The following is a 16,723-nucleotide window of genomic DNA, read 5'->3' on the forward strand; positions in this document are numbered from 1 at the left end:
TTCCTGGACCCGCCGTGGACACCAACACCTGAGGACGCTTAAGTCCCAAAGTCAGCCCTTCTTACCCGCGGATTCCACCAACTGGAGACTGTAGACACAGTACAGGATCCACGGTTGGCTGAATCCACAGATGCAAAACCCACAGGTAAGGAGGGCCGACCATATATTTACTGAGAAAAACCTGCTCACAAATGGACCACAGAGTTCAAACCCATGGTGTTCAAGAGTCAGCTGTACTATTTTATATTTTCTAAAATTTATAAAATGAGCGTCTTAAAAATATTTAAATGAAACACGGAAATGGCCCTTAATTCCTGACACGTACCTCTCCAATCATACCATTCCAGGTTCCATTGATTTTCTTCCCATGCTTGCCATTGGTCACCAGATAAAGATCATAGGTGAACTTCACAGATTTAGAAATTTTCTTAAGGATGTCAATACAGAAGCCCTTGCAGCATTTTTTGATGTAACCTGGCTCCTCGTCTGTTTTATTTCTAACCAGGTAAAGAAACAAAAGACAAAAACAAGGCTTTTATACAAGAGGCAAACTATTACCCTTGCCAGCCACAAAGCAGGCCCTCCTTCACAGCCCAGCACAAGTTATGCCAGGCCCGGGTGAGGCCGCAAATCAGACCACAGAGCGGCCATAATCTCATCACCTCATCATGCTGGACCATGTTTTCTCATACTTTTAAATGCTCCTTGGAAGTATAACATATATCAGGAAAGTGCACATATCCTAAGGGTTCAGCTGGATGAATTTTCATACACTGAACCCACCCATTTAACCAGAACCCAGATTCAGATACAGAAGCGTTACCAGCACCTTAAAGGCCTCTTGTTCTCCCTTGCAGGCCCTTCCCACCCTCACCAAAAAGAACCATTATCCTGACTTCTATCAGCATAGATTAATATCATCTGTTTCCAAAAATGGTTCTAAAGACATGCTGGCCTCAGAAAACATCTTTCAACACCAATGTAAACTTAAATCTCCACGAACTTGAGGTCCCGGTCACTGAGACCTCGCGAGGCCCCAGAAACGATAACATAGTTAGCAGTAATTCTCCCGGGTCATGATCCGGACAGAACCAGATGCCAGACCACAGGGCTGCCAGAAACTCCACTGCTCAACTGTAACGAAATTCAGACATGGTGTCCAATTCGTTCTGTGCTTCGGATCCTAGCCGGGTGCTGACAGCTAGGGCAAATCTGACTTTCCCAGGCCACGTACTCAGAGATGATGCGCTTCTGACAGGGCACCGTGTTCCTCATGCAAGTTCCACTCAGGGGGTCCACGCTTTCCACAATGACGAACGGGGCCTCCTCCAGCGTTACGATGCTCAGATGGTCATCTTCCTGCTCTTCCGTCTCAGGACACATTCGGGGCCACACGTAGTACTTCATCTGCAGAGACTTGTCTTTCCACTTGCCCACCTGCACAGGGATAAACAAGGACTCAGAAACCACTGGCGGAGACAGAGCTGCTTCTCCTGGCCTCCCCTGGGAAGCTGTTAAACGAAGTCCAAAGATGCAGGCATTGTCCATAATAGAGATGAATTCTCCTTAGACCACACGCTCAGGATGAGACTTACTGTGTCCAAATCTAAGGAAGGTAGGCTCTTCATCTACCCACCCACTTACCAAACATGTGCCCGGCACTCTGCTAAACCTCGTGGCTTAAAGAAGCATCTTTCTGCCCTCTGTCAAGTTCACACTGAGCGAAGGAGTCAGAAATGTAAGCAAATGTTTACAGCACCGTGTGATAAGTGCTAAAACTGAAGCCTGTCCCAGTGCTGGGAGGAGGCCAGAGCCTCCTGCCTTGAGTGCCTATTGGTGTTTTCTCCTCAGCTGTAACAGAGAGCAGGACTGGGAGAGCAGCAAATAGCTTTGGAAAGGTCAACAGAGTGACTGGAGCAAGTGAGCCGGAAGGATGTGCTTTGGCTTGTGCCAGAGATCTAGTGGGAAGCCACAGGGAGGACTGGGTGGATCTGAATTGGAATAAAATGGTGAGTCAGGATGGAAGAATACAGCACAGCTTGGCTGGGGAAGGGAGTGTGGTCAAGGGGGTGATGGACGTCACAGGTCAGCATGGATACGCACCTGCCGGGCTGGGTGGGCGCCCCGGGGGGGGATCAGATAGGTCTCTCTGTGAGCTGCCACACGTGGCCACATGGGCCGTGTGCCTCCACTTCACGGACTCCAGTGTGAAAGGCGGGTGCCCCTGGCATCATGCACATGGTGGCCCTGCTGCCAATCATCGGAGAAATGTGTGGGTCCCATTGCTTTTTAAGAGCCCTTCGTTCCTGTTTTTATAATAGAATCTGCACGCCTTGTCGGTAAGTTCTTGCTCTCTCTCTGCCACCGAGTTTATCGAGGAAAGAGGGAACGCCTTTTAACTTTCTATAACCAAACATCTTCAGTCATCACCAGGAATTATAGATGGCAAGTCCCTGCATGTTCTCTCCTCTATGCAGCAAAACAAATTAGTAGCACAGGTGAGGCACCAGGACTACGAACGACTTAATTTACGAACTACGAAAACCAACAAGGAGCAACAAATGGGCAGTATGTCATAAACCTTCAAGCAAGTGGCTTCGATTTCCGTATTAATACAAAACCAAAGTTCACTCCTTTGCTACTGCTTTCGTCTACACCTAAGTCTCTACCTAGTGCCTCCCCTGGTGTGGTTTATACCTCCCCCCAACCTGTCTGGTAGGTGTCGCCTACTTTCACGCCCAAATTAGGCCTGTACAGCCACCGCCTCTGTTCTCACGTGTCACTGTAACACGGGCAGTGGCCCGGTGGCCTGGGCTCTTTGGTTTGGCATTAACCCTGATGCTAGTTTTCTTCCAAGCGTGTAGCCATATGTGACTTCTGTGTTCGGAATTATGCACTGAAGCAAACATCTGCTTCCCTTTACATGTATAGTCTCTTCTGTACTGTTGGTTCTGATTTTGGTACAAGTCTATTTTTCTTCATATTACTAAGACTACTCATTTCTAAAACAAAAATGTCCAAATAGCTTCCCAGCCATGTGGAGAGCTTAATGTCTTCTGCCTGTGATTTGGGGGAGGTGGGGCTTGGGTAAGGGAAGACCCAGCCGTGGGAGCCCATGACATTGGGTCATGTCCATCTCCAAGCGGCCCTAGTTTTTTCTGCATGTTCCCTTATGTGAAAAGGATTGGGAAGCCCTAAGGTACCTATTTTTATTTTTTTCACTGCTATCATGCTCCCCCAGTGTCTCTCTGAGTGTTTTTCTTTAATCCAAATGTATGCTCTTCCATCTTTACTGCTACTAGCTTAGTCCAGTCGTCCAGCAGCCCATCTTGGGATTACTGCAGGCAACTGCAAACTTCACATAAGGTTTCCCCTAGAGTCCACCGTGGACACTGCTGCCAGACGGCTCTTCTGAAAACATCATTTCATCATATAATTTCTATTCAAAAATTTCAACAACTTCCCACCACCCTCAGGACTGTGTCCAAACTTCTCACCTAGATGGTCAAGATTTGTGCACTGAGCCTCATCTACCCTGATACAGTTAACTTCACTATTTCGAAACACGCAGCCTTTATTAAAGTCGGAAAAGGAAGTTGTCGGTTTTGGAAGTTAACATAGGTTAATCAGGAACAGGTTTCAACAAGCTGGCTGTATTTTCTTTTCTGATAGTCTCACTGTATCTGTGAAACAAAAATGCTGCACACGTAGCATGTTGGCAAAGTTTTTTCATGAAACTTGTGAACAAGAGGGGATATAATATAGATTCTTGTATACTTGATGGATTTGAAAGGAGTCTAAAATCCATAACCAAAAAAAAAAAAAAAAAAAAGATTGTTTAACGAATTAATGCCAACACAGAAAAAGGTCTCTAGTGCCATGTCGGGGATGCTGTTTTTAGAAGTGGCCTGTGTAGTGCTTCAGAAAACAAAACAGAAGTCATGCTCACCAAACTGCAGGTAACCCAAACTAGAAAGGATAGAAGATACACTGCAGTGCAGAATCAAGGCTGGAAGCCGTATGAATTCACTGGAATAATGGACTGAACGAAATGGAATAAAATTCAACAGTATTTATACTTAACGTCTAGCACTTAGATTTTTTAAAAGCAACTGCACAATACTGAAAAGGAGATATTTCAAGGAACAGCAGTCTACACAAGCGATTGCAATGACAAATGGTATATTTACAAACTTACGGCGTCCAGCTCACCGAGGGAGGGGAGGGTATGCATGATCCCACCCTGCTCTGTGCTCATCATACCACAGCTGGAAAGCTTGGTTCTGATCCTATAATCCTATGATCAACTGATTTTTATTTACTATCTCATCCTCATTTCCCCAGCAATAATCTGTTCGTGAGGTCTCCTCCAGCACTCTTTCTTAACTTCCTGTCAAGATAGCTGGATCACATCCTTGCTTCACTTCGACGTAATGCAACCAACATCAACTGCACATCAGCTCTGTGCCAGGCGCTGGGCTGTGTGCTAGAGAAAACAATACCAGGCAACATTTACTAAGGGCTTAGTGTGTGCTGAGCACCAAACACATCCAGGAATCTCCTGCATCGTCAGAGTGAGCGTGTGAGACGAAGGCTGCTGTTTAATGTCTCAATTTGCAGGTGTGAACAGAGGGGTCTGATGACTTGCTCATGGTCTCAAGGTAAGTGAGCACAGTGTCTCAGATCTGAAGCTGACCAGTCTGGCTCCAGAGCTTGGGCTCCCACCCACCATCCTGCATTGCTTCTCGGATAATAATGAAGGAGTAAGACACGGTCCCTGTCCTCCAAGGACAGTCCCCTGGGGAAAGACACTGTCTATTGACAGTAATATCAAGTCAGGCTTTGGTAATTACCCTAATGCAAGGTCTAAGAAATTACTCGGATTCAGAGTAGAAGTGACTATTTCTGAAAGGGTCAGGGAAAAGCTTGACTGGGACCCTTTTTTAAGCTGGGCCTTGAAATGGAAGTGATAGCTCAGTAGGTGAACAGTGGTTTATCTGCTGAGGCAAGAGCAAAGTTGCAGAGTCCTGCAGCTGCCCCATGGAAAGACCAAGGATGGTCCTTCATGTGTGGAGAGAACTGGTCTAGCTTAGTTCTCTTCCTTAGAGACCTGCTCCCCGCTCCAGCCAGAAGATCTCTGTTACTCTTGACAGCCAGCTAGATTGTATAAATCTGTTCCCAACTCCTTGTTCAATGCATTCAGGTTGGTAGTTTGAAACTGGTCGTGGGCACCATGAAATCAGGGCTGCCCCTGCCCACCCCTGCCCTCAGCAGTTAAACACTTACCAGCTCACCACTGCCCAGAATAGCCAAATCATTCATTATTTCATGCTCTTTACTACCTCATTTAGTGACTTCTTAAGATGTTTTGTCTCCTAAACGAAATTCTTTTTTTATTCATTTTTTATCCTTTTAATATATGTGGGATAGTTTTTTTTTGTTGTGTTTTTGTTTTTGCCTCACCCCAAGGCATGTGGGATCTTAGTTCCCCGACCAGGGATCGAACCCACACCCCCTGCATTGGGACCACAGAATCTTAACCCCTGGACCGCCAGGGGAGTCCTTCCTAAACTAACTTCTGAATGTGTCTCTAAGTATTTCTGTGACTGCAGACAAATATTTATAATTCTCTGAGCCTCAGTTTCCACATCTGTAAAATAGGGAGTGATTGCTAGGTGTCTTCTACATAATTTCATGGTCTTTAGGACACAGGCTCCCTACTACATTTCCATCTGATGAGAGCCCAGTAACAAGGTGTTCTTAGTGGTTATTTCCTAAAGGGAGGGAAGTATCTGATCTGATTCTACAAAAGATTAGCTTGTCTTAAAGTCTTGATTCTTTTTTTCTTTGTTTCTTCAAGGATGATTACAGTGAGAAAGAAAGTTAACAAATGCCTTCAGGACTGAAAGGAGAAACAGGTTTGAAAAAAAACCAACACAACTTTGCTATGAATATCAGATTTGCAATGCCACTACACAGTGCTTATGTTAAAGAATGTGTTTAGTTCCCACAAATTAATTACTTCAACTTCTTGTGAAGCAAGACAGTTAGAAATAAGTAAACAACTAAAATTAAATAAAATAGGGGCTATTTATGTGGAAGAACAAGGTATATTTCAAGCAATTCTTCTTTTAAGGGGAAAAAAGTATGGTGAAAGTATTAAATATGGGAAAGTTTGTAAAAGTAAATAGAGAAAGAGAAGCCTGAGATTCCGAAAGGAAAAATCTTGAATTCTTTTCTAGGGTGTCTGAACTGGCGTTAGTATATCATATTGGATATGCAGAGTGGGAGGAAATGAGGTTAACAGGAAATATTTCAGAAAAAATTCAGTGAGAAAAACTGAATGAAAAATTTATAGTCGAGCATAAAACATGTTCAGGAGAAAGAAAAAAGCCTTAAGAAAAAATGAAGAAAATGTCTGTAAAGCACTCTGAATTCCTCAGAGGAAAGCACTAAACAAACATCTCCAGAAGCACATTTAACAACATCTGTCTGTAAAAAATGCAGTTCCCTGCCACACTAAGATTTCAGAAGATCTCTTGAGACCTGAAATCATCTTTCTCAAGAAAAAAAAAAATCTCTGATTAGTTTTCTCAGGAAAACATGGAGTCATTTTGAGGGTTTCTGGTTGCTTCTCTCAGTACACGCTGAACACCTGTTCAGCTGGGGATTTCTCCTCAGAAGGAAGTCTACCTCACAAACCTACAGCGTGTTACTCCGTAAGCTTTCCCTTAGGAAAATTCTAGAACCAATCTGTGGTGATGGGAGACGTCAAAGTCTTCCTTCTGCTAACAGATTTCCTCCACCGCTGGCAGTGAAGCTGGCACCCAACAGCACGCTGGGACACACAGGGGCGGCACTCCTTCTGGAAGCCCCCGAATCTGTCCCCTTGGTGAGCGCGTCCTCAGGGAGAAGGAGAGGAGTCCAGGCAGGGCATGGCTACTGTGAAGGCCACCGTAGTCCTTGCCCAGAGAGCAGAGGGCATCGCTCTCCCCGGGCAGCCTCTCTCACCTGCAGGCAAAGTCATCTCTCAAGATGCTGGCATGAAAGCCCTTAACTGAGCCTCTTTAGGCGTCAAGGGTTATTTTCCCCAAGTCAAAACATTGTTGTTCCTTGCCGGAGATGACATCTGGCTCTAACGCTAAACACTTGCTGCTTATTTGACGCCTTCGTCTGACTGTTAGAATGCAAAACTGAAAGTAATTTCCCCGAGCAAGCCGAAGGGACCAGCAGTCTCTGCCAGGCAGCCCGGATCTGCACCCCATCCCGTCCCAAAGTGCTGTCAAGCAGGCCGCTGTCATGTGTGGGGCATGCCCCGGGGCAGGCCTGAGACTCCTGATAGAACAGAAATCTGAGGAGAACAGGGCAATCCTATTTCTCCTTCCCCAAAGCTACACATCTTAGCTCTGAGGATTTTCAAAGGTTAAGTGTGTGATAACACTTCATTTTGTTCAACCTTTCATTTTCTGCATCCATCCCTCCCCTCCATTCCTCATAAGCAAGTAAATATTCTGGTGTATGACCATCCATTCTCTACATTCATACAAAATACATCTGTGAGTATGTATGTATGAGTGTGTTTTTCCAAAGTCGGATGTGTATGTGTGAGTATGTATGACACCAGGTCATAGTATGCATGTCTCTGCAAACGTGCTTTTCCCACTTCATTAGACATCATGGGCTTCCTTCCAACTCAATAGATGGCAGACTTGAGTCCTTTTAATAGCTGCATAGTACTTCCTACTAATGAATGCATAGTACTTCCTACTAATGAATGCATCCTAATTTATTCAGTCATATCCCTATTGATAAACATTTAGGATGTTCCCCCCAAATTTAACAAAAACACATCCTACTGAATACATATCTTGGTATTTCCAAAGCATCAATTACCAATAATAAAAAAGTAGAATGAAAGGATATTTGTGTTTTCAAATGTGCTAGGTGTTGCCAGACTACGTTACCAAAGGTTTAGAGTGACTGAAATTCCCACCAGCAGAGCACGAGAATGCGCCCTGCTCACGTTCTCACCAGCACTAGGTTGTTACCCCTATTAAGCGTTCGCCAATCTGAAGAATAAAAACTGGTGTCTAATTGCTCTAATTTTCATCTCCTTGACTCGCAGTAAACCAGAGCACCCTTGCACGGCTGTTAGCCATTTTGATTTCTTTCTTTTACCCTCCAGTCACACACTTCACCCATTTTCTGTTGAGCTGTCGGTCTTTCCTATCTACTTGTAGGGAGTTCCTGGTATAGTATGATAGTAACCCTTTATCTGTCAGATGTGCTTGAAATATTTTTCTACTCTAAGATTTGTCTTCTGACTGTTTTTGGTATATTTTTATGCACAAGATTTTACTTTTACTCCTTTCTGTCGAAGTAAAACATGTCTCTTTTTATACAGAACGCTTGATTACCCACCCTTACTTTAAAGAAAAGATCTATCCCACTCTCATAGCATTCCTTATTTTAATGTTTGGCAGTGTTATTTACAATACTAATTTAAACGTAGAGCTACGAATAAACACTAGAGAAACTAAGGTTATACAATGAAATGTGTGTGTTATAAACCTTGACAATGGAAAATGAAATAGCATGTACTAAGAGTTAGGGAATGGGAAGAAGTATAAAAGTACTAAATTTGTTTTAAGTGTGTCTCTAGAGTATAGCATGCGGTTGGCTTTTGCTTTGTAAACCAACCTGAAAGTCTTTTTGTCTTAATACCTAAATTTTGCTCATTTACGTTAATTGATGTGGTGTATTTGGCTTTGTCTCTGTAATATTTTGGTCTTTACTATTTTTTATTTATTTATTTTTAAGGATAGTTGAGTTACAATATCGTGTCCATTTTCAAGTGTACAGCTAAGTAAAACTCAGTTGGTTTTTCTTAGATTATATTCCATTACAGGTTATTGCAAGATGTTGAATATAATTCCCTGTGCTCTACAGTAAATCCTTGCTGCTTCTCTATTTTATGTAGAGTAGTCTGTATCTGTTAATCCCATACCCCTTATTTGTCCCTTCTTCCCTCCCTCTCCCCTTTGGTAACCATAAGTTTATCTTCTATGTCTTCTCGCAGTGTTCTCTGTTCTTCCTTTTTGCACGGAGCTTTGTCTATACTATGTGGGGTCGACGTGCAGCATCGTTTTCTGGGCTGCACAGTCTTCTCTCCATCAGCCCCTCCCACGTTTCTCAAATGCTCTGCATCCTTCGTAGCCCTCCTCAGGCCTCAGCAACACCATGATGCTGTGCTTGTCCACGCCCAGCCAGAGAACAAGCTCTGTTTGATCTTCCGTAATCATTTTGTGGGTCAACTGCTCCCTTGGGCTATTACATTAAAATCTCTGTCTCTGTCTGTGAATGTGTCTTCAAGCACTCGAGGGCAGAGACTATATTATTTACCTCTTTCTGTCCCTGTACTGGCTTGAAACAAGTGTGTTCTCAGTAAATTATTGACTGATGTGTCACTGGGGGACAAATACTTCATACCCTCAGAAAGCCTCCAGTGCTAGATATCGGTCCAGTGCCCTTCCACGGAAAGGCTGTAGCAGGTAAGGGCTGCCTCACATACTGCCTCTCTCAATTCTGCCTCTAGATTACAGAGTGCCCTGGGCGGACTCAGTTCCATGTGGATGGCTGTACGTACGACGGCACATCTGCTGTGCTCCTTCCCCTAATCGCGTGCACACTAGGTGATGTCTAGATTTGGAAAGTTAGTGTTTTGAAAAATGTGTTAGAAAATAATTTCCATATTCAAATTTGATCCCTGCTGCCTTGACCCTTTACTGCCTTGACACGTACTAAGCTGGGGACTGGGGCACACACGCCGAAGGGAGACCCTTGCAGCCACTCTTGCCTGGCACCTGAGTGGGTCTCCCAGTGGCACTGGGTGTCCGTTGTCATCTCAGGCCTCATCTGCTATCCCTGGCTGAGCCCTGCCCCTCTGAGAGAGCCCAGGGCTCCCTGGGGGTTGTGCAGACCCACTGCTGCCACTGCCCATCGCCCCGTGTGTGTGGTCCCTGTTCTTCACGGTTCCTCCCTCCATCTCTCCTGCTCTGGAGAGTGAAGGAATGGAGAAGTGGCGAGCTGGGGTAGAATCTGGGGCCGGGAATGGAAGGTGCTGATTCCCTCGGCACCAGAGAACAGCTGTGGTCATCTCAGATAACACCACGAGCAGAGATGCGATAATATTAGAGTAACTGTGTGTATCCTGGGTCAGGCCAGACACTTCACACAGAGTGATGGCATTCCGTTGTCACTAGCTCCCAAATAGGTGGGTACTGCGATGCCCACAGTAGAGGCAGAGAAACTGAGGCTCGCTGAGGGTCCAGGACGTCATCCCTGATCTGTTTGACTCTGGAAGCCGGTGTTTCTTGCACTGTGCCATGTGGCCAAGAGAATATTTCTGGCCTCTTGACTCCTTCCCTGCCGTGATCTGAGAGAAAAGCATCTGCTTCAGCTCCACAGCCCCCTCCAGTCACCTAAGCCTCCCAGAAGCTGGGACTCATGGTTGTGTCTGAAGACTTTACAGCAAGTGTCAACTGGAGTCCGTGGGGGGCGGGGGGCACAGGCAGGATGGTAGCAGTAGGAGGCAGGGCACAGACAAGCTGTGTGACCTTTGGTGAGTTATTTCGCCTCTGGGCCTGGTATGCAGTAGTTTTATGCAAGTAGTATCTGCTATTTTTTCTCCTCCTTCTTCCCCTCCTGCTGTTACTGTTACTCCTACTACCAACAACAGCAACTCCTCAGCGTGCCTACTTTCCTCCCAGAACCAGCTCCAACTTCTCAAACTCTTAACTCGATCTGTTTCAAAATGTCAGACTAAACTCCATGCCATTCTTCCGGTTACATGCAATATTTTCATTCAGGCGCAAATAAAAACAGAGATCACGAGAGTAAAATTGCTACGACCCTTCAAGATTTACCAAAGGCCTTGAACCCAACGAATGCCACCCAGCCAGGTGATCCTCTCCCATCAACCCCTCCCTGGGGCAAGGTGGACAGTTTAGAAAGCGTAGTAATTTCTTTAGGTCAGAGCATATTGTAAATACTTTGCTCAACAGGCTCAACTAAGCTGAAAGATTCAACATGTTTTCCTGAAGTATCTGATGCCTTCCTGGCCCGAGGGTTTGAAACCTCCCAAGCCAACTCCCCATCCCTGGACAGCAACCCTCAGAGTCCATTCTGGGGCTCAGAGGGGCTCAGTTACTGAGAGTGGAGCCCCATCGACCTTGTCCTCTGATCCACTTTTTTCCAAAAAAGGCCCTCTTCTTGAACACCAAGACTGAGTCCTGGACCATCTCCTCTGGCACATGTGGGACCAGGCAGAGACCTCTGGAACTAAACAGCGCCAAGTAATGTCCCACCTCCTCTGAGTCAACTTCCTCCTGTATCATGGGGCTCTAGACATGTGTGCAACAGGCCCAAGGCTTAGGTTGCTCCAGAACCCAGCTCGGCAGGGCTGGGATGCTGACGGACTGACTTGACTGATGGATGCGGGTGGTGTTACAACCTGCTTCGGGGGGCTGGCTACAGGCTTTAGTCACGGACATCACTCCTCATCAAGTTCCCTTGTCATTGCTACCTTTATTCTCTGATTGCAAACTGAAAGGACAGAGCACGACTGCACAATGCCTGAAGGTTCTGAATGTGACTTCCTGGACTTCAGCCCTGGCTCGGCAAAGTCTTCACTGGTATTTACATATGTGTGCATGACTGTAAGCATGCATGCACGTACGTATGTGTGCATTCATACATTCACTCACTCCACTACTTCATTCTAATTTGTCATCTCAGTTACATGCAGGGCCTTGAGTCAGAAAGGCCTAAATTGAGTCCTGGCTTTGGTTGTGTGTGACTCTGCAGGGGCTACCTAACCTTTTAAGTTCTGGGTTGTAGATAACTGCTCTTTTGTCTACCAACCAGCCATCCTCTGCCTGACCCCCTAACTCACTCTCTCCCCCACCCCCTTTGCTTAGCTCAGTCTCTCCTTTTGTGAACCGCCCCTTCCTCGATTCCAACCACATGGTCCTCTGAGAATGGCCATGTTATTAAATCTCCCAGTCCATCCTCTGACCCAGCTACAGCTGAGGGGCGGGCACCTGACTGGTTGGGTCAAATCCTTGGGATTTTTGGCCTTAGGAACAAAGAGTGTTAAGTCAGTCTTTCCCCAGTAGCACAAACTATCATATGTAAAAATCAGAAGCTCTTTCCACCACCTTTCCGTGCTGCCGTAGTGGTGCCCATGAATGTCCTGGCTGATGCTCTCAAGAGTGTCAACAATGCCGAAAGGAGAGGCAAGTGACAGGTTCTTATTAGGCCGTGCTCCAAAGTCACTGTCAGGTTCCTCACTGTGACGATGAAGCATGGTTACATTGGCAAATTTGAAATCACTGATGATCACAGGGTGGGGAAAATCGTTGTGAACCTCACAGGCAGGCCAAAGAAGTGTGGAGTGTCCAACCCTAGATTTGATGTGCAACTGAAAGTCTAGACGAATGGCAGAATAAACCGCTCCCATCCCATCAGTTTGGTTTCATTGTACTGATAACTTCATCTGGCATCATGGACCATGAAGAAGCAAGATGAGAACACACAGGAAGGAAAATCCTTGGATTCTTTTTCTAGGGATGTAGTACATACATGCAAATAAAATGCCTCAGAGAGAAAAAAAAAAACCCGGAAGCTGTGGGCCACCATGCTTCACACCCTAGGAGAAAACTGGCCAATGGAGAGAGAAGAATGAAGCCGGTGGCCAGAGGAAAGCATGTACCAGTGAGAGAGTGAGCAAGATACCTGAGAGCATCAGTGTTCTAGAGGCTCAGCCACGTTCCCATCGTGGGTTCTGGTCAGACAATCCAGTATCCTTGTAATAAATTTGCCTTTTGCTTAAGTTCATTCAAGTTGGATATTTATTCTTTATCACTGAAACGGTCCCCATAATGCACTGTTTATCTCATCTAAAAATGGCAATAGATAGTAACTATATTTATGAGGTTTTGATGAGAATTAAATGAAATAATGTATCTAAAATGTATCTAATAACGTATCTAAAATGCTTTTGCAAAATGCCCGGAACTTGGTGAGCACTGAGTAAATGATGCTGGTGGCGGTTGGTGTTCATCACCAACTTTCTGTGAACATCTCAGGGGCCAGGAAGTAGGTTGCGTCACCAGTGACAGGCAGATCCCACTGCCATTCCTAACTAAGCACCCCCTGCATGGGATCAAGGAGAAGCAGGAGGCTTCCCCTCAAGTTCTCAGGTGCTGGGGTGTAGGCAGGGCCAATCAGCAGAGTTCCTGTTGTCAAGTCCCACAGTGACTTGTGGCTGCATCCCCTTCCAGCCCCCAGGCCTTGGGGAGGTGGGGAGGGGTTACTTGGACAATCACAGGGTCTGCACTTGCAGCCAATCTCACTTGCCAGGTCCAAAGTACACCAAAGTACCTTTTGCCCACTGGCCCGCATGCTAAACTCTGCTGCCAGGTCCCGTTATTTCCATTCCCTCCATCTCCTTTTCTACTCTCCATGGCCCCCTTCCACAAATCCTTTTCCAGGATTAAGAGCTTATAACCAGAAGGTTCTTATAAGATCCCTATAGAGAGGTTTCAAAAGCCAAGCAAGTGGTAGGGACAACATCTGAATCCAGACATTCTAATACCAGAGTCTTCGCTTTTTGCCACTCCTCTGTGTTGCCTCAAATATTGGATAAGACACATAAGAACCGTATCAGGCATGTAGTCATAATGTTCAGTAAATGGTACTGATCCAGAATAGCCCACCCGCCCTGTTCTCCTTAGGCAGCCCATGTGCCTCGGGCCCGCCATAGCATCAGGTGTCCTAGAGGCCCAGAGCAGCAGCAGGACAAAAGACACTAAGTGGAAGCAGCGCCACCACCCCGAAAGCAGCAACTCGTTGTGCGAGACCTCTGGAAGCCAGAGGTGATTATACTGCTCTTCAAATGCTTTACTGAACCGCTCCCTGCTTGCTCTGCCCTTGGCTTCCTGATGAGTTTCATTACATCGTCTATCATGATCTTTCACTTAATTTTTTTTAAATTTATTTTTTATTTATTTATTTTTGTCTGCGTTGGGTCTTCGTTGCTGTGCACGGGCTTCCTCTCGTTGCAGAGAGCGGGGGCTACTCTTCGTTGTGGTGTGCGGGCTTCCCATTGCGGTGGCTTCTCCTGTTGCAGAGTATGGGCTCTAGGCACGCAGGCTTCAGTAGCTGCGTCGTGTGGGCTCAGAAGTTGTGGCTCGCGGGCTCTAGAGGGCAGGCTCAGTAGTTGTGGCGCACGGGCTTCGTTGCTCCGCGGCACAGGGGATCTTCCCAGACCAGGGCTCGAACCCGTGTCCCCTGTATTGGCAAGTGGATTCTTAACCACTGAGCCACCAGGGAAGTCCCTCTCTGAATTTTAAATGTATTTAATATTTAAGGACAAGGTTATTTGAAAATATGCAAGACTCTACCCATAAATCTTAGATACATAAGGCTAGCACCTGTATCAAGTACATCTCAGGACACTAAGAAAAACGATGCAAATGTTGCACACTGAGTGAACCCACCAAACAAGCAAAATCGGGTTCTCGTGCAAATCTTCAGGAGCTAGAAAACATGCCCAGGACTGAAGCAGGACCTTATCAGGTGAGGTTGCGGAGAGCTGTTTTCAGCACTGCGGGGTGCTCACACATGAGAGCCAAAAGGAAAGTTATGGGAGGGATTCTGGAAAAGGAACATATTGCATAAGTGTAATGACAATGTTTCCCAGCCCACAGATCTGAATGTAAACTCTGATGATTATGAATGTGTTTTCAGGGACAATGAAGCAGCGGAGTTGTGAGGCATAAGGTTGTGAATATATATGAAAAGAAACAAGGCATGAACACTGATAAGGCACATCAAAATAACTGAGGCAATAAGGGAACACAAATAGAAGAGAGCAAAGTCACTGAAAATGCATTCAAGTTTAAAACGGCTAGACCACAGATAAAAGAAAAAAATCGTGAAGATGTGTGTCCAAGAAGGTCCCTTGTAGAATTCATAGAACAGTGTGCTCACACCTCACTAAGGCCATGCAAAAGAGGAATAAACTCCTAATAAGAACACTCTAAGACCGTCCAGGGTCTACCATCCCTCCTTAGCCAGAAAAGGTCCATTTTGTGGACAGGCATACACTTGTTAAGAATGTAGAAAGTAGTTTTTTTCCAGAATATTCTGGACTACGCTATCCCAAACTAGGATATCTAAAGTCATTCCTTTTCTCACCGAAGTGCCTTGCCCCAGCCTTGCAGGGTGGAAATGGCAGGAAAGGATCTCAGTCTGGCCTCCATTCTCAGATATTCTATCTCTTGCCTGGATTTCTGGATTACTCCTAGCTGGTCCCTGGCCCCCTCCAGTCTTATCTTTCTCCAGTTCATCCTCTTCTTGGCCCCAGATTTCTTAAAATACAGATCTGATCCCATCCCGACTCTTCTCAAAGCCTGTCAGTGCCTCCTCATTCACCTACAGAAAAGTACCCAACCTCCTTGGGAGAGGACACATTTGTTCCCCATACTTTCCCTTTATCTTTCCCGTTCCTACCCACCCTCCCTCCCTCTCCCTCTCCCTCTCTCTCTCTCTCTGTCTTTCTTGCCTTCCCGCTTTCTTTTGGGGTTATCTCTTCAGATTTCCTAGCCTTTCACTCTGATAAGAGCACACTACTCTCTTTCTTACCTAATGCCTCCACTCATGCTGTAATTCTCTATTTTAAATGCCTGCTCTTCTGGGTGAAACCCACTCTACTTCTGCTAATCTCACAGGGCTGGCAGAAGAATCCAATGTATATAACAAATTGTCCAAATGTAAGTATTAATGTTGTTGAATTAGTTAATGACTTTGGTTCGCAACAATGACTAGCAATTTACCTGTGAACCAACATAAGCCGGTGGGACAGTGAGAGAAATCCTGAAGTTAAACAGTCATCATGTTTCCATGTATCAAATAATATTTCTCTACTAGGTATTTCAACACCTTTCATATCAGTGGTATCTTACCGTTTTCTTGTAGAAGGTGCTCTTGGGGTACCTCGTATAACCCTTTTCCTTTTCTCCCCAGTGTTTATAATCTAGTTTTACGTCATCCACTGAAGGCCAGGGGGATACCTGGTCTCAGAGCAAGAGCACAGGGCCAGGAGTGTGGACACGTGCTCGGCCTCTGGCTCTAACCGGCTGTGGGACCTTCGCCCTTACTTTCCTGAGCCTGATTCTCTATCTGTAAAATATGAGGGTAACAACATTTACCAAAACTCCCCCAAAGGGGTTCAAGAGCGACAACTGGGATGATGTGTGTGGAAATGTCTTGAAACTGACTATTCCCTGCACAAAGTCAAGGTGGTGTCAAGCAGAAAACACCCTCGATGTTTAAAGGTATTCATTTATTTAGAGGTATTTAAATTGACGATATGCCAGACACTGGCCTAAGTGGTAGGTTTTGCAGGGGACAAATGGGGAAACGGACCTTTTGAGATGCGAGGTCATTTGCCTGTGGTCACGTAATAATTAAAAAATGGCTGAATTGGATTCAAATCCTTGTCTGCCTCCCTCTACAGCTTGGGCAGCCTCCAAATGAAAACTCCTCAGCCCCCAGGAAAGCAGAATGGTTGGCCAGGTTGTTTACGTTAAATGGGGTCGCCAGCTTGCGGCTAAAGAAACAGATGATGAAAAAAGTGCTGGGGGAGAAAAGGCCTGTG

General features: G+C 45.6%; 1 protein-coding gene and 1 pseudogene across 2 annotated transcripts in view; one reads left to right on the forward strand and one right to left on the reverse strand.

The window, feature by feature from the left end:
- The window catches only part of GRIN2B (glutamate ionotropic receptor NMDA type subunit 2B), a gene marked incomplete at both ends in the record, with an annotated part of 290,643 nt that overhangs the window by 48,129 nt on the left and 225,791 nt on the right, over nt 1-16,723 (reverse strand). Inside the window, 2 exons of the mRNA XM_082849516.1 lie at nt 326-497; nt 1,235-1,437. Of these exons, the coding sequence (XP_082705642.1) occupies nt 326-497; nt 1,235-1,437 (375 nt within the window). The remainder of the gene's footprint in view (nt 1-325; nt 498-1,234; nt 1,438-16,723) is intronic.
- On the forward strand, nt 12,212-12,627 carry LOC309969217 (small ribosomal subunit protein uS8-like; annotated as a pseudogene). The gene has a single exon. The product of its transcript is annotated as a small ribosomal subunit protein uS8-like (transcript).

This window comes from Leucopleurus acutus (genome assembly GCF_964270905.1).
Source record: "Leucopleurus acutus genome assembly, chromosome: 11".
NCBI classification, from domain to species: domain Eukaryota; kingdom Metazoa; phylum Chordata; class Mammalia; order Artiodactyla; family Delphinidae; genus Leucopleurus; species Leucopleurus acutus.